Genomic DNA, 26,926 nt, shown 5'->3' with positions numbered 1-26,926 from the left:
GTTAGGAAGGGGGGACGTACAACGAGATCTGGGTGTCCTAGTGCATTAGTCACTGAAAGGAAGCATGCAGGTACAGCAGGCAGTGAAGAAAGCTAATGGCATGTTGACCTTTATGACAAGAGGAGTTGAGTATAGGAGCAAAGAGGTCCTTCTGCAGTTGTACAGGACCCAAGTGAGACTGCACCTGGAGTACTGTGTGCAGTTTTGGTCTCCAAATTTGAGGAAGGGTATTCTTGCTATTGAGGGCGTGCAGCGCAGGTTTACTAGGTTAATTCCCGGAATGGCGGGAGTGTCATATGTTGAAAGACTGGAGCGACTAGGCTTGTATACACTGGAATTTAGAAGGATGAGAGGGGATCATATCGAAACATATAAGATTATTAAGGGGTTGGACACGTTAGAGGCAGGAAACATGTTCCCAATGTTGGGGGAGTCCAGAACCAGGGGCCACAGTTTAAGAATAAGGGGTAGGCCATTTAGAATGGAAATGAGGAAAAACATTTTCAGTCAGAGTTGTAAATCTGTGGAATTCTCTGCTTCAGAAGGCAGTGGAGGCCAGTTCTCTGAATGCATTCAAGAGAGAGCTAGATAGAGCTCTTAAGGATAGCGGAGTCGGGGGGTATGGGGAGAAGACAGGAACGGGGTACTGATTGAGAATGATTAGCCATGATCACATTGAATGGTGGTGCTGGCTCGAAGGGCCGAATGGCCTACTCCTTTGTCTATTGTTTATGGTAAAAACCTATCGTGTTTCACATGTAAACAGTTAACATGCAATTCTGACTCTGTCAGTGTTTTTGACTGTACATGTCCCACATTGAGCTCTAGATGAACCAAAGTTAAACTCTGGGAAATGTGGCTCTTTGGGCTCCATTAATTTCTCAACCTAAAAACAAATTGTGTTCAGATCCTTCTGTGGCTTGCTGCTGACAAAGTGCCGCTGCCCTGAAGCATTAACTCTTGTTTCACCTACCACAAATGCTGCCTGATGTACTGAGTGTTTCCAGCATTTTCTGTTTTTCAATACCTGCGATTTTTAAAAAAATTTCACCTGTCACATTGTCACTTAATTTTGTAATTTCTGCCAATCCTATAATCCTCAGAGATCTGTTCATAAATGGTATGCAATATGTCAAAAATTATTTTTTTGATCAGATGTACTGTCTAGTTGCTAAACTTTCAAATTCTCGACCTAATTTTATTGCCTCATCTCCTTTAAGATATTCCTTATAGTCCATTTTATGGTCAACTTTTATTTACAATACAATATATCTTTATTGTCATTGTACAGGGGTACAACGAGATTGGGAATGCGCCTCCCATACGATGCCTTTTCCTTTGGTTAAAGTTTTACCCGAGTTTGCTCTTGTAAAATATTCTAAAGTACAGCACATATAATTGGAGATGGGCAATAAATACTGTCTTACTAAGCTCAAGATCAAGATTTGGATCCCTATAATGATTATGAAAAGCTAATTTTCAAGCATACATTTACATCATTGTTCCACTCCACTCAGAGAAATTATTTGAGTCTTGATCTGTTCATGAAAATGGTGTAAAATATAAACAAAGCACTTTACATTTCCAAGGGTGAAAATTATAGCAGCATTGTGTCAAATATATAATTTACATTGGATATAATTATCACATGACAAGTTTGTGGAAATGTTCTTTAGAAATACTTTGGCATACAAATGATATGACAATTGTAACTTTATTGACGGGGATTTCTTGGATAGGAAAGTGATCAAGTGGTATGGCATACAGTGGGCAAAAAACACTTGAGGTGCAGAACAACCACCGTTGCTAATTGCTGGAACAAACTCAAAGGGATAAAATGTTCTCTTTGGTTTAAGAATTAAGTTTAAATGGCGAACACAATTATAACGGCACGGTGGTGCAGCGGTAGAGTTGATGTCTAACAGTGCTCACAGCGCCGGAGACCCGGGTTCGATCCCGACTATGGGTACTGTCTGCACAGAGTCTGTACGTTCTCCCCGTGACCGCGTGGGTTTTCTCCAAGATCTTCGGTTTCCTCTCACACTCCAAAGAAATACAGGTTTGTAGGTTAATTGGCTTGGTACAAAATGTAAAATTGTCCTTGGTGTGTGTAGGATAGTGTTAATGTGCGGGGATTGCTGGTCGGTGGAGTGAAGGGTCTGTTTCTGCGCTGTATCTGAACTAAACTAAGAAATATTCCTGCACCTGTTGCCTTAATTCTTCAGAGCCTCGTGGATTTCTGCTATGACATCCCTCCGCTCTTCCCCCATTGGAAATCTAACATTCTTTAATTTTATTTTGATTTCTGAAACAATTCCTATTTCTGTAAAGAAGAATCTGAAATCTGTAATTGGAAGTAAATAGCAACTTGAATTGCTCCATTGTATTTACATTCAAATCCTACTTAAGATTTTATGCAAATTTAATGTATTTAAATTCTCAGCTTTTCTTTTGGTAATAAAATATTAGGTTTTACAGTTTCAATCATGGATTGCTTGCAGAACTATTTAGCCTAATTTTGATTACTGCTTTAGTTTTGATCCACTGCCAGTTCCTCTTCAGGCTATCTACACTATATTGGTAAAAAAAAAGCAATTTATCAGGGGAAAATAAAGTTGCAGGAAAAGCTGGATGAGTTGGGAGTAGTTATATAGCTATATGCTCTATAGCTTTATGACTCAACAAATCATTACCTCATTGAGTAACATTGAGGATTTATAATTCTTATCTGATCTAAATTAGTGCATGGTGATTTGTGTATTTAAACTTGAATTTCAATGGGAAGTGTTATTTTGGTAGCAGTTACACAAGCAGTGCACAGGGTTCAATTAATAATTAATTGTTTGTGCTGGAGACTTGCTGCCATACAAATCTGGGCCATCTACCAAGATCCAAGCTGATTCCTCTTGCATAAATTTATCCGGTAGCTCATCAATTCTTGCAGTCTTAAATTGTAATGTCACGACATTTATTGGTTCATTTCTAATTCTTTAAGAGGGAATGACCAAGTTAGTATGCTACTCAGTTTCTGGTACCTTTCCTCTTTGCCCTTTGTTTAAAAAAAAAACTGTAATCCAGCTTTCTGCATGTAGGCAATGAACTGGAAGGACCACAGTAGCACCATTGTTACTGCATCAGTCTAATCTGAAATGAGAGGCTGAATTTGGCTTCACGTGTCTTAATGCCTTTGGGTAAACAAGGTTTTCTACGTGCTTGCGCTCTTGTAATGCATGCTGGGCAACACGGATGTTTCTGAGAATAAAATTGGATTTGGCTATGTTGATTTGTGGTTTCATAACCCAGTGAAGCAGTGTTTTGTTTGGCTCGATTGGCAATGCCAAACATGTTTGCATGTCTTTCTTTCTCATCTTTTCTTTTCCATCAACCTACCACACTATCTACTTTAATGGTGATGTCATTCCCCCATTCCCTTCATTGCTACCATCGGGTAGGAGGTACAGAAGCCTGAAGATGTACACCGCTAGATTTGCGAAGTTACATTCCTACAAGTATCAGGTTCTTAAATCAACGCCAGCAACCATAATCCTACCTTGACAGTACCTCTTGCACTATCGTGGACTTTATTACTTTTTTCCTAACTGTATTTTGCAATTATGTATTTTTATGCAGTCTTCTTTCTTTTTAATGTCTTTCAGAATTTTATGTGCAATTTTGGATGTTGCGTGAGTCTAGGTGGCTGTGAAGTTGCTGCAAACGAGCATTATTGTACCTGTACTGCACCATAATTGTGCATATGATAATAAACGTGACTTTATATTTTCTTCAAGCATCTATTTATTTTAATTTGGCATGCCTGGGACTTTGGTGCTGGACTGGCATGTTTTTGCATGTTATTCCTAATAATAGACCCAAATAATTGTAATTAATTTTTTTAGATTACACAGTCTTATAGATGTTACATTGAACCCAGTAAGTTTAATATAACCTGGCTAATTTCAAGGAACCATCACATTGGGGCGGCACAGTGGAGCAACGGTAGAGTTACTGCCTTACAGCGCCAGAGACCCAGCTTCGATCCTGACGACGGGTGCTGCCTGTATTGCGTTTTCCCCGTGATCTGGGTTGTCTCTGGGATCTCCAGTTTCCCCCTCCATCTCAAAGACATACAGCTTTGTAGGCTAATTGGCTTGGTAAAAGTTGTAAATTGTCCCCAGTGTGTGTAGGATATTGTTAGTGTGTGGGGATCGCTGGTCAGCGTGACTCGGTGGGCTGAAGACCCTGTTTCCATGCTATATCTCTAAACTAAACTAACTATTGATGTCAAATCATCAATATTTGATTAGTTGGTTGAATTATCAGCATTCCACTATCTTCTGTGATCTTTTTGCTGGGTGATCCTCCATCCATGGTTACTGCAGTCTCCATCTTAACTCTTAAGTATTCCGGTTATTTGGCCCATGCAGTCCATGCCATTGTTTTATGCCTCAGTTGAACCTATTTTAATCTTTCCTCCACTGAATCTAATAGCTTAATTCTATTTTCTCTTCTGCCTCAGACTTGGCTGACCTACCTTCAGAGGTATCAATACTTTACCCTATTGTCTTAAGTTTTGTTTTTTCGCCCCTCTTCGGGTAAAAGGTTTCCTCTTTTTCCTTTTTCTCCAGAGATGCTGTCTGGCCCACTGAGTTACTCCAGCACTTTGTCTATCTCCTGTATATACCAGTATCTGCAGTTCCTTTCTGCACACTGTGACATAACCCCGTTTGGTGCCACTATTCCTACTTTAAGATCATACTCCCTTACTTTTATCTTTGCCATTTTAATGATATCCTCAGCAATCCAGTCTTGGACAGGAACTTGAACAAAGGCTTCTTGTGCCTGATGGATTCATTCTTGATCCCCACATTCAATCAACTGAGCTGGCCTTGATGACCCCATCCATCGTCATGGTGAAAGTTGCCAGTGCCAAAAATACTCTGCTCAGTTAATCACATGTTGTGATACTAGATTAATTTTCTGCAATATGTGGTGATGTTAAAGCAGACTCTGTTAGCAAAATACAACATTTGTTTTGTCCAGTATTATGTCATCTGCTTGGTTGGTTTGGATGCACTTGTTTGAGTAACCAATTTAAATCAACTAGGGAGAACACTGGCAGTAAAATGTTGTCACTTGTTCTTCTTCTGGCCAAACAGTGTAGCCTGTGGTGTAAGATTTAACAGAAGTAAATTTATCAGATGTAAGCGATTGTGCATTTTGTTTTGATTAGGTCATTTGTTTCTGTGCTCCAGTATTATAATCACCTTGAATTATTTTGGACGACCTGCTAAGATACAGCTTCATCTGGAGTTTTCAGTTTTTAATCCAATTGGTCATCATAACAATCAATTGATATCATTTTTGTTGTCTTTCATGACACATTAAAGGTTTTCTGCAAATTTGTGGCCTCCAAATCAGTGGATTTCTCTTGTATTGTCCTGAAATAAATGCATTTGGCAGTCTCTCTGCTACTTTATTGCAGCTTTGCACTGTGACACCGCCTCAGACCTTTCCATGTTGTCTTTATTCTTTCAGTGTGCATAATATACTAGAATCTTGTTGGCCAGTGTAGGATTTCCAAATTGAGACGGCAAATTTTCTTATTTCTTTATGACAAAAGAAGAAGTCAATTGCCCATTGTGTCAATGCTGACATTCAGGGCAGACCCCATCAGTTCTGTTCCACAGTTTATTTTCCTGTAGCTTAGATGCACAGTGTCTCTTGCCCAGAGTAGGTGAATCGAGGACCAGAGGACATTGGTTTAAGGTGAAGCGGAAAAAATGTAATAGGAATCTGAGAGTTAACTTTTTCATACAAAGGGTGGTGGATGTATGGAACAATCAGCCAAAGGAGTTAGTTGAGGTAGGGACTATCCCAACATTTAGGAAACAGTTAGACAGGTACATGGGCAGCATATGTTTGGAGGGACTAGTGTAGCTGGGACAAGTTGTCTGATGTGGGCAAGTTGGGCCGAAGGGCCTGTTTCCACACTGTATCACTTTTATGACTCTGTAGCCTATTCTCTCTCATGTGCCCATTAACCCTGATTCTCCCACACAGGGCCAGGAAGCGAGCGGGCAAGATCATCTCTGCCCCCTCTCACCCTGGCTACAAAATCTTTGAAGCACTTCCCTCTGGAAGGTGACTCCAGACTATCAAAGCAGCCACAGCCAGACATAAAAACAGCTTTTTTCCACGAGTAGTAGTTCTACTCAATAACCAAAGTCTGTAGTCTCTTTTTTGCTCTGGTTTATTTTCACCCACATGTTTAGACCGTAATGTTGTATCCTTATTGTTTTGATGTGGTTATGCTTTATTCTTAATTGTTAACTGTATGTTTGGGTTGTCATTTGTGAGCAGAGCACCAAGGCACATTCCTTGTATATGCACATACTTGACCAATAAACTTATTCATTATTCATTCACTCACCTGTACTGGGGCATTTTATAGAACTCAATTACCCTACTAACCGACACATTTTAGGATGGGGAAAGAAGCTGGAGGACGCAGAGAAATCCCATGCAATCACAGAGAGAATGCGCAAACTCCAGAGGCATCACCGGGGTCAAAATTAAATCCAAGTTGCTGGACACTGCATTACTTGCCCATTATGAATGTAATTTTCCTTTTCTTCAGTCCCATTTGTAATAGAAATGAAAAGTGATCATAAAATACTTTTTCTTTTTGCCTATAAATATCATAAATATAGCAAATGAGTAATTTAAGTTTTGGTTTGGTCAACTGGTCAATTTTTTTTCCATAGCACTGGTACAGCAGTTTTGCTCTTTCAAATGTGTATATAAGGGGAGCCATGGGGAGACTATCTATCCTCCATCTCCAACCATATCAAGCCTGAGAAGAATCTTGGAAGTGGAAGTGAAGTAATAGTCAATGTGGTTGACCTCAGAAAAGGCTGCCCGTCGAGATCTAATGACATCAGTGCATGGAGTTTCTCTTCATCTATGTTGGTTTCTTTTTATTAGGCCCCTGTGAAATCTGTCAGCTTTGAAAGTCAAACTGGCTAGAATAGCAACTTGTGTTGAACGTTCTCCAAGATTACAAACCTTGGAATGAATAAAACAGATTTAACTGTATTTTTAGTTTGTGAAATGAACATTAGAATACATAGTATTTCACCTTGTGCCCAAAAAGTAACTCTCTCTTAAATATGTTGCAATTCGAAATATCTTAAAAAGTTGTTTTTATTTCAGGGCCAGTGAGTTTGTTAGGCAGACGTTATTAGTATGGTATTTAAATGTGCTTAGACTGTCAATATGTTTACAGGATAACAATTGCACCAAATAATTCCCATCTGATCACTGATACTGCGTAAGGTATGCTGGCAAAGGTTGCCAAATGGCATGCCCTACGTAAAGATGGGGAATTTCCAATAGCAACTTCTCATTTCCCAACATTGGTAATATGTTGCAATGATATTGTCAGTTTCTTCTTGTTGCAAATGCAAAACCTGGTTTTGTGTGTTTTCATGAAATCACCTCCCATTCTTTGAAATTCTAGGGAATATGAACTGCCGTGTTTCCTTTCAATTCATAGGATTAGAATGCCTTTCCAAGAATCATACCAGTGAAACTTTGTAGCATCCACTCTTGGGCAGAGCTTCCCAAAAGGCAGGTTGTGACTCGCTCAATGAGCATGATGCACCTAACATATGGCTCCAATGTCTGATTTATGGCTAAGGTTGCCATACATGGTACAGGACATCAAGTACTAATGGCTGTAATATCTCATCAGCATGGCTTTGATATGGACTGTCTGTGGGGTTGCAGCTGCATAACCCCATTGTTAAAGGGAACGATTAGTGAAGTTGCAAGCCTATCTACTTGAATTAAGAGACTGTATTGGATTGCTGGTACAATAAATGCAGAGAAATTCATGTACTCTATTATATGTAATTTTTTGGAATAAGAAAAGGCTGCCTGTGGTGAATTGCGAAACTGCCGCACAGTGATCAGAAAGAACAGTGGGAGGGCGTTGCGACCATGTAATGGACAGCATCCATTAGCCTGCCACCGTACCCCCTGCTTCGCCATCACCACACCTCCCCCACATCATTGCTTTATGGCATTCTCCTCTCCCTGCTTATTTTCCCAGCTAGTTTTGTATCAATGCGAAACTTTGTGTTACATTTTGTCCTGTCATTTGAACATTTACCGTAAATCATAAACAATCAAAATCCAATCATTAAACCCACAAGTTACAATGTGACAAAAATGACCCATTTATTCTTCTTTGTGCTTTCATTAACCAATTTCTAAGGTGTAAGGCCTCCATTTCTAAGAGACCTGATTTTGTATACTGGTACCTTATGCTATGAGATTCGTCATCCAGCACATGCTCAGAAGAAACTAACAAATGAATTAAACATTAGTCAAATTTTTTTAGTCATATTTATACTTTTAAGTGTTGATATCCACCTTAATGAGTGGCATTTTCTGTGCTACCAATTTTAGGCCAACTGATTAATAGTTTATTTACTCTTCTCTTCTTCGTGAAAAGTCGAATTGGAAGAAATGGAAATGAAAGTTCTTGCTCTGCATCCTCTTGGTATTTTTTTGTTAATATTGCGTTGCATTGCGAGCTGAAATTAGCATTGTCATAAGTGGGAAGGGAACAGTTGGTAACCCTTGATCGGGTAGCTGAAATTAGAAGAATATGGGGAAATGAGAAGAATATGGGGAAATGAGAAAAATAATAAATACCATAATCTAATAAATCTAACAGTTTGAGATTTATAAAAGTTTGGAAGCTGACACGTCTGAAATATTATCTTGGATTACTGTTTATAGTGTGGGGAGTGTTGGTGAAACATAATGTATAATCAGTCAAATTTGAATACGGTTCCTACCAGGTTCTGCCATACAATGAAGTATGAGTTTTGTCCCAAAAGTCGACAGGTCTCCAACCTTGCCCACCCGTCAGAGCCAAAGTCCTGTTGTAGCCTTATATATTTTGTTAACAACTGGATGAAAAATATTTCCCCTCTTAATATTTTTCACTTTACCCTAAGGAAGAACTTTTTCAGTCAGAGAGTGGTGAAGGTGTGGAATTCTCTGCCTCAGAAGGCAGTGGAGGCCAGTTCGTTGGATGCTTTCAAGAGAGAGCTGGATAGAGCTCTTAAGGATAGCAGAGTGAGGGGGTATGGGGAGAAGGCGGGAACGGGGTACTGATTGAGAGTGATCAGCCACGATCGCATTGAATGGCGGTGCTGGCTCGAAGGGCTGAATGGCCTACTCCTGCACCTATTGTCTATTGACTACATCCTTTAGTTTTATCCACTTCTGATATGGGGAAAGGTTTTCTCCTGTCTACCCCAACTATACCGCTCATGTTTTTACATACCTCAAATTATTCTTGTGAGGTTACTGAGCATCCAGCAATCTTTTTGGGAATGGCAACATTTTGAAAATCAACTTTAATTGCTGAAAATAAGCAGTGTTTATGCTGTTACACGGCAAGGTGAATGAGTCCGAGAGCAATGAAAGAATATGTTGACACTTGGAGATTAAGTTTACATAACAACATTGCACAGAACTAGCCTACTTCGTCCGACAGGTCTATCTGGTTATTAATCTTGCTTTATCAACGCTCCTATTTTCTGCAGACTTGTCTGACGCTCTTTTATGATACTCATTGACTTTGCAAGGTACGACCGGTTAAACCAAGATCCCAAGAAAAACAGGAGAGAAATTTCTTATGACCGATATTATCTTTCAATCAATAGACAATAGGTGCAGGAAGAGGCCATTCTGCCCTTCGAGCCAGCACCGCCATTCAATGTGATCATGGCTGATCATTCTCAATCAGTACCCCGTTCCTGCCTTCTCCCCATACCCCCTGACTCCACTATCCTTAAGAGCTCTATCCAGCTCTCTCTTGAATGCATTCAGAGAATTGGCCTCCACTGCCTTCTGAGGCAGAGAATTCCACAGATTCACAACTCTCTGACTGAAAAAGTTTTTCCTCATCTCAGTTCTAAATGGCCTACCCCTTATTCTTAAACTGTGGCCCCTTGTTCTGGACTCCCCCAACATTGGGAACATGTTTCCTGCCTCTAACGTGTCCAACCCCTTAATAATCTTGTACGTTTCGAATCACTAAGATTGATGTTTCGGGCCGAGACCCTTCTTCAATGTTTCGTGTCGAGACCTGAAACGTCACCCATTCCGACTCTCCCGGGATGCTGCCTGACCCACTGAGTTACTCCAGCATTTTGTGTGTGCCTTAGATTTTAACCAGCATCTGCAGTTTTTTGCCTACTCATAAGATTGATTATCTGCTCATTATGATATTGCAGTTTGTAGGAATGTGTGCAAATATGCAGCCATTTTACCAAAATGTGAACATCAATGCTTCACCACACACTCTGTCTCTCTTTTGAGACAGGGAGCCCATACATTTTTCTTCTACATCCTCTTAAGTATATAGTTTATTCTTCAATGTTAATTGTTTCAAGAGCTGCTGGTCATTCTTATGATATGAGTAATAATGACCACCTTAATTTGTTAGGTCTGTTTAACTTGAGCTCCTAAACTATGCCGCTACCCCCAAATGGAAACTGGCCCCTATCCTTCAAGGCAGCATTGATTATATTGTCTGCAAATATTGTCCAAATTAGGTAGGCTGAAGGGATGTATCAACTCCTGGACAGTGTTTTATAATGTGAAGTGAAAGAGTTTGCAGTATATGCATTCTTAAACGTGTTGGGCAGAGTGACCAGTTTCTATATAGTAAATAGTATGTAATAATGTGAATAGATGTTCTTGTAAGCATGGAACTTGCTTTCTAATGGAGTCATTTGAAATGTACCAAGTAGGTAAGTCATGCCAATCTATGGCCCTGCAAATACAATTTCTTTTCTCACTATATTTGCCAGCTGAATTCACACAACTGTGACATTGAATTATGGTTAACAAAAATATTGTTTGATTTTTGCATAGAACAGAGAAGAATGCATAGAATAAAACACAGCTTCATAGTCAATTTAGATTGCTTCCTTCATGTGCTGACTAAAAGGATTGTTTTTTTTAAACAAAAAACGTGCCTGTCATGAAGGTTAATTGTGGCATTATAACAGTAAACAATTTAGAGGAGGCGGTTGTACATCGTGGCTGGTACAACCATCACAAGATCTGCTTCTCTTCAGTAATATAATCCCTTAGAGAAAGTTAATGAGAGTATTGATTTATATAATCCTAATTGGTTTTTAAATTTATATTTTTATACAAAATGAGAAGTGGAAAATGGCAAATAATTCCCTACTTAATTTTATTTTCAATAAAAGTTTATTGAATAATTTCACTAATCCCAGTGATATCTTTCAAATTGCTAATATACAGTAATGCTGTTTGAAATGCTTTATGCTCTTAATTACTTAGTTAATTTGAGTGGGAGAAGCAAGGAAGAATGAGAAAATAATTTCTGTGATTCTCAAATTTTTTCTTAGCGTGATTAGCTGAAATGACACTCTTTAATAAGCATATCTTCTCATTAAAAATGTGGTGGGCGAGCTTTCAGATCTGAACTTGCTACTACACACCTGTGAAAGTTATTTTAACTGAATAACTGAAACATTTGAGAAAGACATCCTGTAATGTAACAGTAGCTCAATTCTATTTTAACTTGGCAAAGCTATAATGTTTGTCATAGAAACTGACCAAGACAAAATTTAAAAATGCAACTTCAGGATAGGTATTCAATTTTAGAAATGTTTGTGCAGACGTTTTTAAGGACTTCCAAAGCTATCATGTTAATGATCCACAACCTCATGCCAAGAGCAGTCTTCTTATACCTGCTGCTGACATATGGACCAACAAGCCTGACTTTTTCAAATGCGCTGATGCCAATTTTCTCAAAAAAGGGCAGCCAGATCCAAGATGACAAAACCCTACTTGATGGCGGGATCTTGTGTGAGAACCAGTTGAAATTTTGACAAAGTCATGCCTCCAGGCTTTGCTGACTGTCAATGTCATGGACATTGTATGTTGTTTGAAGGATTCTGACGTTCAGAAAAAATTAAAATTAGTAAAAAAAATAAATTTAAGAATTATCTTTGTCTTTTTGGTCTACTTTAATTACTTTTAAATGATGCAACAAAAAAGATGAAAGCAAACTTGAATTAACGAAGGATTGCAAATTATCCTTGCCCTTCTCCCATATGGGTGTGCCTCTCCATTGGAATAAATAGCTTTGAAATGTTTCTGCCCTGACCATCGGGTAATGTCAGGAACAGCCTGATGCTTATGCAGGTGGTTGGAAAGGTAGAAGGCAGTAGTACGGTGCAGAGCTATTCACATTTCATATCACATTTTCTCATTTTATGGCTTCACTTACTTTGGCTCATTACTCTGTTTCTCACACGTGGAAAAGGAGGAGTAAAGCAGTGAAATATTTGAATTGAGTCTTAAGTCCCAGACTTTTGTGGACTGTCACTGCCCCCTGCACTCGAGTATTACTATGAACAAAGGAGGAGTTGATATTCATAGCTTTAAGTAATGAATCACAAATGGTAATGGAACAGCTTGAGAACTGTGATAATCATGGTGTTTGAGGAACAAGAATTAAGTCTCCAAGGTATGTGATTGAACCAACATTATAACTGAAGTATGAGATGACTTCAATGAGATAAAAGTTTTCAACTGATAAATCAACAGACAAATTGGGGAAGCTGTTGAAAGGTAATTAGTAAATTGCAATATTTATAAAATAAAGATCCTGTCAGCTTTCATGAGCTCAGGGTGACCTTAAGTTTCAGCTGTTAAATTAAGGTTTGTTAGAACAATTTGGAGTAATGACAATGAAGTAGCTTGAAAAATGAAGATGGGGCTAGTAAGGAATATCAAATTTCTGATTATTGCAGGTTAATGCGGCTGATAAAATGAGGGAGCCTGAATCCACATCTTTTTGTTATCCTGCATACATTTTTGGAAAATTTATGTTACATTTGAATGAACTTTTTAATAAAAGCTAGATGCTTTCAATGATCAGAAAAAATTGGACAAAATTCATCAAGTTGTGATGAATTATGCCTCTGTACTTGATCAGCGCAACAAATATTTAACAAGTAAATATAATTCAGCAACGCATCCGAACCAACAGTAATGTATGATTTTTAAAAATTGGAATCTAAATTTTTCAAGTATAAATCATAGTTATATATACATAGTGAGTTTGCATTGCCTTGTCTTGCTGTAAATTAACATTGTTTTAAAGTTTGATCGTTATGTTATTGAAGAGTTTTACTTAAATATTTGACGTGTATTTTTGGATTGTTCGAGATTGGAATTTTAAAACATTTTATTTCTGACAAAACAGATAGGTTGGTGTTTAAAGTAAACACTTGTTAGGTTCGGTGTAAGTTGCAAATATTCAAGCTGGCAATGTGGCCATTTCTGAAGAAAACTGATATAGTGGATAGCATTGTTATTCATTTGCCCGTTGAATAACTCTGAATTTAAACTTGACTAGAATATCAAATGGAAGGATAAAATTTGAGGTACTTTATTTTACCCAAAATAATCTTGTCACTTGTGCATGAGATGTTGAGAAGCTGCCCAATTGCTGGGCAATTATGGGGCAGAGTCTTTATCAAGTTAGATTTGTTGTAGATTTGACTGCGATATTTATTCAATGTTGAGAAATGGCCCTAAGTGAGATAATTAAGTAAACACATAATCATCTAAAAGCTCAAGTGATAGGAGCATAACTAGGCCATTTGGCCCATCAAGTCCACACAGCACTTGGGTCACAGTCACCACCCACTGCTTCTGCTTCTCCTGCCCCAACCCCACCACCCCCTCCTCCTCCCCCCACACCACACCCCCTCCTCCTCTCACACCCTTGAGCACCCAGCCCCTGTGCTCCAATCTGTCTTTCCTCACAGACCAGGTGAGAAATGAGCTCAGGAAGATCAATGTGAAGAAGACGGCTGGATGGCATCTGCTCGAGGCTCCTCAAGTCCTGTGCAGACCAGCTGTGCGGAATAATGGAGCATGTCTTCAATCTGAGCCTGAAACTAGGGAGAGTTCCGCAGTTGTGGAAAACATCCTGCGTGGTACCGGTACCAAAGACGCCGCACCCGAAGGAACTCAACAGCTACAGGCCAGTGGCACTGACATCACACCTGATGAAGACACTGGAGTGTCTGGTCCTCGCCCATCTCCGCCCCCTGGTGAGACCATCAATGGATCCGCTGCAGTTCGCCTACCAGACTCGCATCGGGGTGGAGGACGCCATCATCTACCTGCGGAACAGAGCTCTTTCACACCTGGACAGGCCGGATAGCACTGAGAATCATGTTCTTTGATTTCTCCAGTGCATTCAATACCATCCAGCCGGGGCTTCTGGGGGGCAAGCTGAAGCGCACAGGAGTGGATCACCACCTCACATCCTGGATTCTGGACTACCTCACCAACCGACCACAGTATGTGAGGACAAAGGACCTGGTCTCGGACAGGGTGGTCTGCAGCACTGGGGTTCCGCAGGGAACAGTGCTAGTGCCATTCTTGTTCACCCTGTACACTGCGGACTTCACGCACAGCTCCGCAGACTCCTATCTACAGAGGTTCTCTGACGACTCTGCCATCGTCGGTCTCATCACGGGCGACGAGGACAGGGCGTACAGAGAACTGATCAAGGAGTTTGTGGACTGGTGCCAGCGAAACTGCCTCCGGATCAACGTGGGGAAAACCAGGGAGATGGTGGTAGATTTCCGCAGGCGCAGCCAGGTCCCCCCGACACCCGTGAACATCCAAGGAATGGACATCGAGAGGGTAGATTCTTATAAGTACCTGGGTGTCTACCTCAACAATAAACTGGACTGGACTGAAAACACCGATGCACTATACAGAAAGGGCCAGAGCAGACTTTATCTGCTAAGGAGACTCAGATCCTTTGGAGCACAGGGGGCACTCCTAAGGACCACCTACAACACGGTGGTGGCATCAGCCATTTTCTATGGAGTGGTCTGCTGGAGCAGCAGTATCTCAGCGGCGGAAGGGAAGAGACTCGACAAGCTGGTCAGGAAGGCCAGCTCTGTCTTGGGTTGCCCCCTCGACTCAGTGCAGGTGGTGAGAGAGAGGAGGATGATAGCAAAACTAACATCGCTGTTGGGCAACGACTCCCACCCCATGCAGGACACTGTCACTGCACTGAGTCGCTCCTTCAGTGACAGACTCCTTCAACCCAAGTGCGTGAAGGAGAGATATAGGAGGTCCTTCCTTCCCGCTGCTGTGAGACTGCACAACCAGCACTGCTCCCAGCAGACGAGTCAATAATAACCGCTAAGAACACACAGAAAACTGATGACAATTTATGTATCTTTTATTTATATTGAATGATCTCTTGCTCTCTTGCTATCCACTTTGCTGCTGTAACACTAAATTTCCCCGGTGTGGGACGAATAAAGGAATATATTATAGTCTGCTTCAATCATGGCTGATCTATCTCTCCCTCCTAACCCCATTCTCCTGCCTTGCTGACACCTGTACTAGCTTGGTAGAGTTCGTGTTTTTAATCTTTTTTTTCTGTTAGTTATATTCAAAATTTTCTGTAAATTGTTTGATTTTAATTCAATTTTAACAATTTTGAGATATTTTTCAAAATTTGAATGTTGAGATATTCACATTCAACATCCATTTCAAAATAGAGCCTGTATTATTGCTTTGGAATATTATTTCTATGGTAACGTCTGGCTGCAGCTTATAATAAAGGTCATTGTGATTATTTGCCTGGTCTGAATTTGACTCTCAAATATAATTGAATATTCTGCTTGCAGCTTTTATTGGAAAATGTAATCGTTTTAGTTTTTAAATGATCTATATATTTAACATCGGTTTGAAAATAAATGCAAAATAATTGCTTTGGACTGTTTTCTTGTGAACATGATTTAGTACTTTTTCTATAACAAAATGTATGCCACAGAACACTAAGTTTGGGCTGCTTTGTAGAGCTCAGTTCCACCAGCTTCCCACTGTTAGCCTGGTGGTTGAGGAGAAAGTGCAAATAAAAGCAAACTTCAGTGTTTGACATCTTTATGTCATATTTTAATCTTTCCCGCATAAATGTTCCAAACCAGTTATTCTCCAGTGTAGTGTCTACTTTCACTCAAATTGTCTTCATTTTTAAATGTCCACAGAATGTCCTTGTACTCCCTCAACTTTCACTGCTTTCAGTAAGATGGTCAGAGGAGTTGGAGAGACATTTGGATGTCCACAGCATGTGGTACAAATGTTAATCTTTTGTTATTGGTTTTGTTTTGCTTTTGGTCACTGATCATCTGTATCTGCTTATTGAGGTTTCCAAAGTAATTTTGCCTTGTGTTTTCATAAGTTCTTACATTTTGCAAACAAATTTTTGAAAGTTGCTTTGGATGCTGGTCGTTAAATTGATTTTTTCCTTCCTGCCCAGTGTTTTTATATTCATAATTTTAAAGTACCCAGGGATAGTTCTCTCTTTGTTGCTCTTGTCTCAGAACACCAGTTTAATTTTGATGAATGACTTGTCATTTTGCACAGAGAAGTTTGGAGAATTAGGTGATCCCTTTGTCTCTATAAGGTTTGGTGTTACATTTTTCATGTCTCCGATCTGGATTCTCCCGTGTTAATTTTCTTCACTGCATCTCTTTCTTTTTTCTCTTTCTGTCTGTTTTATTATTTTTTCTGTGTTGAGACTGTGGTTGATATCATATGGTGCTGTAGACAAAGAAGCCCCTTATGGCTATAGCCACAATTAAGCTTCAAATCATAGTATCTGGCCCTACCATTTATCCACAAGCCATCCTTTTAACCATATGGCCTTCATATAATCAAATGTCTGAGCAATTTAGCCAATACCTGTATTCAGTCTTGTCTGTAGACCTTCACCCAATCCCACCTTGTTCATCCAAGAGTGTGTGTGAAGGGGCTAAGAACACCATCATGCTTCAATAACGCCCCTTCCGACTCTGTCTTTTCTATTGTTTTCTCTCAAATGCATGTTGTTTGCTTATAAAAGGCAACAAGATCAAAAACCTGCAGAACAATAAACTAAGCTCTCACTAACTACTTCTTCCTGTTTTAGAGGTACATAAAATTTTAATGTTCTATTGTTTTGATTGCATTGACCACTTGTTATCACAAAATGCAACTAGATGACTTTAGATTGAATTTTAAAGCTAATTAATTATTATTTAAAGAAAAAGTGTCATCCATTCTTATCCCTTTTCCATTACCCCTCAGTTTCCGTTTATATGACTAGAGCACATAAATTGAATAGCAAGGGCACCAAATCCCTTTGGGTATTTTCACTCCTACAAAACAAGAGGTCTATACATTAAGGATTGGCGTGGAATTAAACACATCATATACATCTTGACGTTGCCATAGAAAATTGTTTTAATGTTTGTCGAACTTAATAAATTTCTTTCAAGGGAGATGACAGAGTAGCGATTGCAAAGAACTATAAAAAAAACTATAAAGACAATATTTTTAACAAATTAACTACACCAAATGCATAAAGTGTATAAAGTTCAGCCTGGACAACAATAGTTCAGATGAATATTTAAATAGAAGCATAGTACACAAATTTGGTCAGAAAAGGTCATTTCTCAACTGGCATTTTAATTTTTAATTCTGTTTAAGCTCTTATTGTGCATTAGAATTCTAATGAAGGCAGATGTGAAAGCATAAACTAAGTTCAAAATAATGGCATCCAGTAGTTATGTAAGGATATGGAAGTTACATAAAATCTTGTTTGTTCAGATAAAAAGGGAATTTAACATATTTAAGGCAATGCAGAAAAGAAAATGAACAAGGCAGCTGAGAGGAATACTGGGATGAAAGGGTAAGGCAAAGGTTCCATTTTAAAATGCTGAGGTATCTGAAGTGTAGTCTGGACCTAAGCTGCTTCTGACCATTAACAAATAGGAAGCATATTCGTGCAATCGACTGTCTGCATTAAACGTGTTTTACAAAGTGAGACTTATTTTCGTCAGAAAGCTTCATGTATGTAAGCAGCAGAAATGCTGATTTTGTAGTGGAGAATAAAGTGACAGTCTAATAAGTCTTTCAGAAGGAACCTTCATACTCTTCAGTCTTGTGGAATAGATGCTAATCCTCAGCAGGATTCATTCTAGGAGTATGTTCATGACAAACCTCATTGCTATCCAATCTGCCTACTCAACACAAAAATTGGATAATGTAGCCAAAATCTGTCTCTGTATTGATAACCATTGATTATTAACATATATTATCTTAATGTGGACAAATAAAAGTGACTACGCTTAACCTTAATGCCAGTTCGAATTATTCGTGCCCATATAAGATCTGAATAGCATCAGTGAAGAATATTTTTATACATTGAGATACAGTTGTTGTGACAGTGCTATAAAGTTTTCTGGCTCTCTAGTTTTGCGATGGTTAGCCATCATAAATTTTATGGATGAAAATTATGAAGAAGTGTTTTCTCTGTCTTATTCGGTGCATAAATATTCTCGAAGGCATTCTTCATCCACTCTTCAATAGACACCGCATTGCATTTGCTGCTAATGAACAATTACTTATTTTGAATTTTCTTGGAAAAAGCCAAGCACTCATTATTGACCAATGAATCTACCACAATTCTCACTGTAAACACGAAGCACTGAAATCATAATGCTTAATATAGACTTGTGATAATACAACATATTTTAAAGCAGGAATGCTGGATCCAAGGGTTGTCCACTGATGAGCACTCAACCAATTATTTTGTTTACACTATATTAAGTAGCAGCACAGTGGCAGAGCTGGCAGGCTCCTGCTACAGCGCATCAGTATCCTGAGTTAAGTCCTGACTTTCAATGCTATCTGTGTGGAGATGGCATGTTCCCCCTGTGACTGCTTGTGTTTTCTCTCAATGCTCTAGTTTCTTAACATATCACGAAGATGTGCAGCTTGGTAGATTAATTTGCCATTTTAAATTTCCCCCGGTGTGTAGGTGAGTGGTGGAATTTGGGAGGAGGAGAGAGGGAGAATTTGAGAGAAGCAACCTTGGGAAAACAGTAGGAAAGAACTGCAGATGCTAGTTTAAATCAAAGGTAGGCACAGAATGCTGGAGTAACAGCTGATCAGTCTGAAGAAGGGTCTCAACCCGAAACATCACCCATTCCTTCTCTCCAGAGATGCTGCCTGGCCTGCTGAGTTAAACCAGCATTTTGTGTCTACCTTGGGAAAGCAGTATGCTACTAACTATAAATAATGTCATTTTTGTATTACAAAAGACCTACCCCAAGAATCAACAAGCTCGTCTTAAGCCATAACACACATACTAATATTGACCCAAACTCCAAAATTAGTCATGAGCCAGTTTTCAAAATTCCAACAGAACAATTACACCCTAAAACTTGATTTGTCACAGTCACGTTCATCCTGATTACATATGCTTCGTGTTCAATGGTGAAATCATTAATGTAGGGCTGTTTTGAGTTTGGCTGTGCTTCAATCTTCACAAAGTTAAATTAACCATCAGCTGCCATCACCTTGAATATTTCTTCTGATATGGATTCTATCCTGATTCTCAGATGCAGACATACACATGTCAAACTAGCTGTTTGTCAGTTATGTATATATCATCATTCTTAAGGACTTGCATCACAATTTTTCATATCTCCAGGATTATTTTAAGAGAATGGTGATGACTAGACTTTTTTTGTCAACCAGATATATTTTCCTCTGAGACATTAAGATTGAAAACATCTTCACAGCTGTGTTTCCTGCCTCCCTACTTACTGTACCTGGCTCATGAAGTCCAATATTCCCCGGCAACCTCCCCACTCCACTCGGGTTTCTCTTGCCTCTTCTCATGACTTCATGGGTTTATTTTATCCATGAGACCCACCTTCATTTTCAAACCAACTGCTTTTTCAAAAGAGGCTCTGACTCTTAATTCTTTCAGACTACCAGTCTAAGTTACAGTTGGAGTTTCAGTTTTTGAATGTTGTATGGTTTCATAAATCCTTACTTATCCTAAACATGGCTCCAGATTTGAACTCTCAGATTTATGCTATTGCCTAAAGTGCTAACATTTCTTCTCCTGGTATTGCTGCTGGTATTCCTTGATCACCCCAGGGCCATTAATCAGAGTTTAATTCCTCTGATTTAATTGCTGAGCAGAGTGGGAATATTTTGTTGTCTTTTTACATCTGCTGTTCTGTATTTAGATATAACTATTGCACCTGCAGCAATATATTGCTTTGTGGAATTATGGAGTCTTTCTCTTGACCACTTTCTCTTCTGCTGTTGTGCACTGCCATTGATCTGAACATCTGAAACTAATGTTCATTTGGGTGCCAGGGTGTGTCAAAAGCAATGGCAACAACAAAAATAATTGAACTGGAAAAGTGGAGCAGATGATTTTGTTCTGCAACTTTTAAAAGAGTAAATGGAAATAATGCAAATGTCTGTACTATGATTTTGATCTTTCCATTTCCAAGAAATTCTTTAGAAAGGTGAGAAGAGAAACGTGGAGAGAAATGTTTTTCAAGGTGGAGGAATTGCAGTAGTAGCACTCTCTCCCAATAAAAGCAACACAATTTCTCTAGGACAAAATAATTGCATATGCAGAGTTTAGTTTGATACAAATCATCTACATAAAATCTATGTTAATCTCTGAGAGCAACGTGGCCACTAAACTTGATTGGCAGAGGAATTTCCTATTCATCTCCACTCTGGCTAATTATTGCATCGGCAGTGTACACAGCCAAGAACTGAGTTCTTGGGTAATTAGGAAGCGGCGGAATTGATATTATTGTGACTGCCAATTTCAAGTAATTTTTTTTGAAGAATGACTGCAGTACAGTACAAAGAAGTTACTGTTGTATTGATTTCCTCTGTAAGAGGCTGCTATTTACAGTTAACACTTGGCATCTATTGGGTGATTACTATGGGGCAGGAGGCAAATGGAGATATTGGCAGATGTTCAAAATAGTAAGACATAACCAGTGACAACTTGCAGGTGCTCAAAATCCCGAAATGTGACCAGTGACATCTCTGACATCTCGACTATTCACTATTTATTAATGACTCGGTAAATGGTATAGAGAGCCAGATATCCTAAATTGCTAATAATGCAAAGATAGACCTTTATAAAGCAGTGTATTGGATGCATTAATTTACATAGGAATGTTATTAATTGAATGGGAAGGAATGGGTTGCAAAGTTGACAAGTGTGAAGTTATCAACCAAAAATGCATTCAAAGTAGAATATTAGGTGTAAAAATAATTATTTTAATTAATAACCACAGCATAATCTTGGATTTCGTCATTTTTCCAATTTCCACAAAAAAATGAGACACCAAATTAAATAATTTGACTGCAGAGAAGTACTGATTGTTTGTCACCCAGGATGTAAACCTTTTATATTTTCAATAAATAAGTTTTAGACTGCAGTTAATCAGACAGGATTCATCCATTACAATTTCACGCTGAATATCATTGATTAAAAACATAAAATACTGGAAATACATAGCAGGTCAGGCTGCATCTGCTGGAAGGGAAACAGAGTTAATGTTTCAGGTAGAGAAAGGTCATCTTTACTTTTATTTCAGATGTCCAGCATCAAATTTCTTTGAATAGTAGCGACCTTGCAGAAGTGACTATTCAGTTGCCTAGATACAACACTTTATGTTTGTATGACTCCTGAAAAGTGAGTACATTGCATACTGCTATCCAGTGCAGAGGAGCTTGCGTGGCACCATGGGAGGTGATGTCTTTCAGAAAAGAGAACTTTTAAACTGAGGCCCTGTTTTGGATCTCTATTTTAAGGCAAAGAAGTTTGTCTCTAGTTTATAGGGCAATTATTAAGCTTTAGGACAGATTATTTTGAGGATAATCACATTAGTGCACTGTCCAAATAGGCCATCTTCTTTCATATAGAATAATAGTCACAACATTAAAAAAAGTAATTTTAAAGCAATTTGGGACATTCCATAAAAGGCACTTTGTAAATATGTTATTTCTGTAATAAATGAGAGAGATAGTAAAGATCACAACTAAGTGAAATTTTCTATTTATTTAATGCGTACATGTGTGTTTTACAGCACTGCATGAAATCCCATGCAGATGTATTTGTAAAATGTCCTGTTTTAATGCCTAAATTACACTGTTAAGGCCTGCTAATGGCTTTCTTCTAAGTAAAAATACAATCATCTGAGAATTAAATTTTTATAAACCTATAAAATAATTTAGATTTTCGCAGTACATTTCATGACTGAAGGATACACCAAACCACTTTGATATGAAGTTTTCTTGAAATGTTGGTATATATAAAAAAACATGCAGCACAGTTCTAAATTTGATTTGTGAAGGAATGGGCAGACAACGTTTTGAGTCGGGACATTTCTTCAGACTAATGAAGGATCCTGATCCGAAATGGTGCCTGTCTGTGCTCTTCATAGATTCTACCTGATCCGCTGAGTTCCTCCAGCACTTAGTGTTTTAATCAAGATTCCAGCATCTGCAGTTCCTTGTGTCTTTTTAATTACATTTTATGGATTCTAGTTTTGAGGACTTGGAAAATGGCTTTCTGATTTATTCACAATGTTACATTTGGATTAGCATTGTTAAAATCAGAGCAATATAGCCTTGAGCTGATATGGGTAAACGTTGTGCATGCCACTCCCATCAACAAACAATTACGTTTTGTAGTGTTCTGAATTAGTTGGTTACACAGCATTTAACAATGAATCGCCCTACTGTTTTAATTTTTTTAAGTGACCCATTCTTAGAGTGTATGTTCAGTTTAATTTGCATATCTCAGTTTAAAAGCCTTGTGTGTTTTAGTTCTTGTTTTTAAATGCGTCGAGTGTTAGTGACACCAGGAGGTGAAATGCAGTTCTGCAGTGCGAGCAAATTTCAGGTCATTCGGTTGTATTGCACCAGTAGAGATTGTTGAAATAGCTTTTTCTCTATTAAAATTAAATCTGATTAAAATTAAGTCTGCTCCAACCCCTAAAACCCCATGCACAACTATATTTCTCTACAAAGCTAGTATGGTGAGAAACTGAGCCCCCAGTACAAATCCCTGGTCACATCCGGCCAGTGATGAGCCTTCTCATTGCCATCCTCTGTCTCCTGCTTCCATAATAATTAAAACTCGTATTACAAGATTACCTCCAATTTTAAACACATGTACAGTTTCTTGTGAAACAATATTATTTTCTGCAAGTCCAGAATGACAAAATTAAATTGGTGTTAACTTAAATATTGTTCATAACAACCACTTGTCATATATTATAAGAAAATAACTGCAGATGCTGGTACAAATCGACGGTATTTATTCACAAAATGCTGGAGTAACTCAGCAGGTCAGGCAGCATCTCGGGAGAGAAGGAATGGGCGACGTTTCGGGTCGAGACCCTTCTTCAGACTTGTCATGTATTGTTCAAATTAATAGAAAATGAATTAATCAGAAAGGGATTATTAAGTTGTTGGTGTCTATGAGACATATGTTTTAGGAAAGGGGAGAGTGTTCAGAGGAAGTATATGAAACAATCCTATATTTTTGTTTTTCAGTGTTGTGCGCGAAAAATCTGGCCAAGAAAGATTTCTTCAGTAAGTATTACTGTATTGCCTATAATTTTATTTCTGAGGAACAGAAGCTTGATTACTCCATTCTGGAAACAGTGGGGCCAGAATAATTTTGCGCCCAGCAACAGCTGAGGAACGATTATTACTCAGTTCTGTATTGTAATTTAAAATGGCAATCATCACTTTTTTTTAAACAAATTGAACCATTGCTCCAAATCTGGTGTATTCTGCTTAGGTCTTATGCAGAACTCTCATCAAAGGTTAGTATGCTTAAAGATTAATGTTTCAAATCAAATTAAGTCCACATCAATACTAATTGCGATGAACATAGTGGCTCCATTGCTGTGTACACTCAAGACAGAGATTCTTTGGGTATTAAAGGAATTGTTAGTGCAGGAAATACCATTAAGGGAAAAGATCAACTGTAATCATATTTCATCATAGAACAGATGTATGGGGCTAAAGGCTTTATGTTCTTGCATTATTTATGCGTTGCATGGTTACTGGCATCTAATGGCGCAGCACCAATGCTGGCTTTGAAAAAATGATACACCTTTCATATGTCACATGAATGTGGCAGCCATAGGAAATGCTTCTAGCGAGTGTGGCTTAAATGTTCCTTGATATTGGATGCAATCCCAAAGATCTGTTCTAGTGTGGATGCTAATGACTTTCAAAGATCACTGAGCAACTGAGGTAAATCCAGAAAACACCTCTCAAAAAGGTCAGGTGCATCCAATTCAGCTGCATTGTGACTGGTGTCCGATTACTTTGGATAGATGGTGCAGAACATGGCTATTTGGCTCATCAGGCATTTATGCTCCATTTACGCATCCTCCTTTATTTTCTCATCCAAATTCAGAGGCATAGTTCACTATTCCCCTTTCTCTCACATGCTTGTTGAATCATCCCTTAAATACATTTTAGCATTTAAATGCACTGTTAGTTTCAACCACTTTGCGGAAGCAAATCCCACAGTCAGGCTATTATAACATAACATATAACAACTACAGCATGGAAACAGGCCTGTCCGGCCCTACCAGTCCACGCCGACCATTCTCCTTGACCTAGTCTCATCTACCTGCACTCAGACCATAACCCTCTAATCCCCTCCTATCCATATACCTATCCAATTTACTCTTAAATAATAAAATCGAGCCAGCCTCCACCACTTCCACCGGAAGCCCATTCCATACAGCCACAACCCTCTGAGTAAAGAAGTTCCCCCTCATGTTACCCCTAAACCTTTGTCCCTCAATTCTGAAGCTATGTCCCCTTGTTGGAATCTTCCCCACTCTCAAAGGGAAAAGCCTACCCACTTCAACTCTGTCCGTCCCTCTCAAAATTTTAAAAACCTCTATCAAGTCCCCCCTCAACCTTCTACGCTCCAAAGAATAAAGACCCAACCTGTTCAACCTCTCTCTGTAGCCTAAGTGCTGAAACCCAGGCAACATTCTAGTAAATCTCCTCTGTACCCTCTCCATTTTGTCGACATCCTTCCTATAATTTGGCGACCAGAACTGCACACCATACTCCAGATTCGGCCTCACCAATGCCCTGTACAATTTTAACATTACATCCCAACTTCTATACTCGATGCTCTGATTTATAAAGGCAAGCATACCAAACGCCTTCTTCACCACCCTATCCACATGAGATTCCACCTTCAAGGAACAATGCACAGTTATTCCCAGATCCCTCTGTTCCACTGCATTCCTCAATTCCCTACCATTTACCCTGTACGTCCTATTTTGATTTGTCCTACCAAAATGCAGCACCTCACACTTATCAGCATTAAACTCCATCTGCCATCTTTCAGCCCACCCTTCCAAAAGGCCCAAGTCTCTCTGTAGACTTTGAAAATCTACCTCACTATCAACTACTCCACCTATCTTAGTATCATCTGCATATTTACTAATCCAATTTGCCACACCATCATCCAGATCATTAATGTAAATGACAAACAACAGTGGACCCAACACAGATCCTTGGGGTACTCCACTAGACACTGTCCTCCAACCTGACATACAATTGTCAACCGTTACCCTCTGGTATCTCCCATTCAGCCATTGTTGAATCCATCTTGCAACCTCACTATTAATACCCAACGATTTAACCTTCTTAATCAACCTTCCATGTGGAACCTTGTCAAATGCCTTACTGAAGTCCATATAGACAACATCCACAGCCTTGCCCTTATCAATTTCCCTGGTAACCTCTTCAAAAAATTCAAGAAGATTAGTCAAACATGACCTTCCAGGCACAAATCCATGTTGACTGTTTCTAATCAGGCCTTGATTATCCAAATAATTATATATATTGTCCCTAAGTATCTTTTCCATTAATTTTCCCACCACAGACGTCAAACTAATAGGTCTATAATTGCTAGGTTTACTTTTAGAACCTTTTTTAAACAAGGGCACAACATGCGCAATGCGCCAATCTTCCGGCACCATCCCCGTTTCTAATGACGTTTGAAATATTTCCGTCATAGCCCCTGCTATTTCTGCACTAACTTCCCTCAATGTCCTAGGGAATATCCTATCAGGACCTGGGGACTTATCCACTTTTATATTTTTCAAAAGTGTCCGTACCTCCTCTTCTTTAATCCTCCTAATTTCCATCACTACTCTACTTGTTTCGCTTACCTCACATAATTCAATATCCTTCTCCTCGGTAAATACCGAAGAAAAGAAATTGTTTAATATCTCCCCCATTTCTTCCGGCTCAGCACATAGCTGACCACTCTGACTCTCTAATGGACCAATTTTATCCCTCACTATCCTTTTGCAATTGACATATCTGTAGAACCCCTTGGGGTTTACTTTTACATTACTTGCCAAAGCAGCCTCATATCTTTTTTTCGCTTTTCTAAATTCCTTCTTAAGATTCCTTTTACATTCTTTATATTCCTCAAGAACCTCATTTACTCCCTGCCGCTTGTATTTATTGTATATCTCCCTCTTTTTCCGAACCAAGTGTCCAATTTCCCTGGAAAACCACGGCTCTTTCAAATTATTATTCTTTCCTTTCCACCGAACAGGGACATAAAGACTCTGTACTCTCAAAATTTCACCTTTAAATATCCTCCATTTCTCTATTATATCCTTTTCATAAAACAAAAATTTCCATTTCACTCCTTTTAAATCCTTTCTCATCTCCTCAAAATTAGCCTTTCTCCAATCCAAAATCTCAACCCTTGGTCTAGATTTGACCTTCTCCATAATGATATTAAAACTAATGGCATTGTGATCAATAGACCCAAAGTGCTCCTCAACACATACCTCCGTCACCTGACCCATCTCATTTCCTAACAGGAGGTCCAACACTGCCCCTTCTCTGGTAGGTACCTCTACGTATTGCTGCA

At 38.9% G+C, this 26,926-nt stretch overlaps 1 protein-coding gene across 2 annotated transcripts in view; it reads left to right on the top strand.

Annotated features, from left to right (window-relative positions):
- smurf1 (SMAD specific E3 ubiquitin protein ligase 1) overlaps positions 1–26,926 on the top strand; it is a 70,646-nt gene that overhangs the window by 12,677 nt on the left and 31,043 nt on the right. For both annotated transcript variants that reach the window (XM_078417637.1, XM_078417635.1), the window contains exon 2: positions 23,545–23,583. In XM_078417637.1, coding sequence (XP_078273763.1) covers positions 23,545–23,583 — 39 coding nt within the window. The remainder of the gene's footprint in view (positions 1–23,544; positions 23,584–26,926) is intronic.

Source organism: Rhinoraja longicauda, chromosome 21, assembly GCF_053455715.1.
Source record: "Rhinoraja longicauda isolate Sanriku21f chromosome 21, sRhiLon1.1, whole genome shotgun sequence".
NCBI lineage: Eukaryota > Metazoa > Chordata > Chondrichthyes > Rajiformes > Arhynchobatidae > Rhinoraja > Rhinoraja longicauda.
The sequence above is the reverse complement of the archived record's forward strand: the minus strand, read 5'-3'. Positions and strand labels throughout refer to the sequence as shown.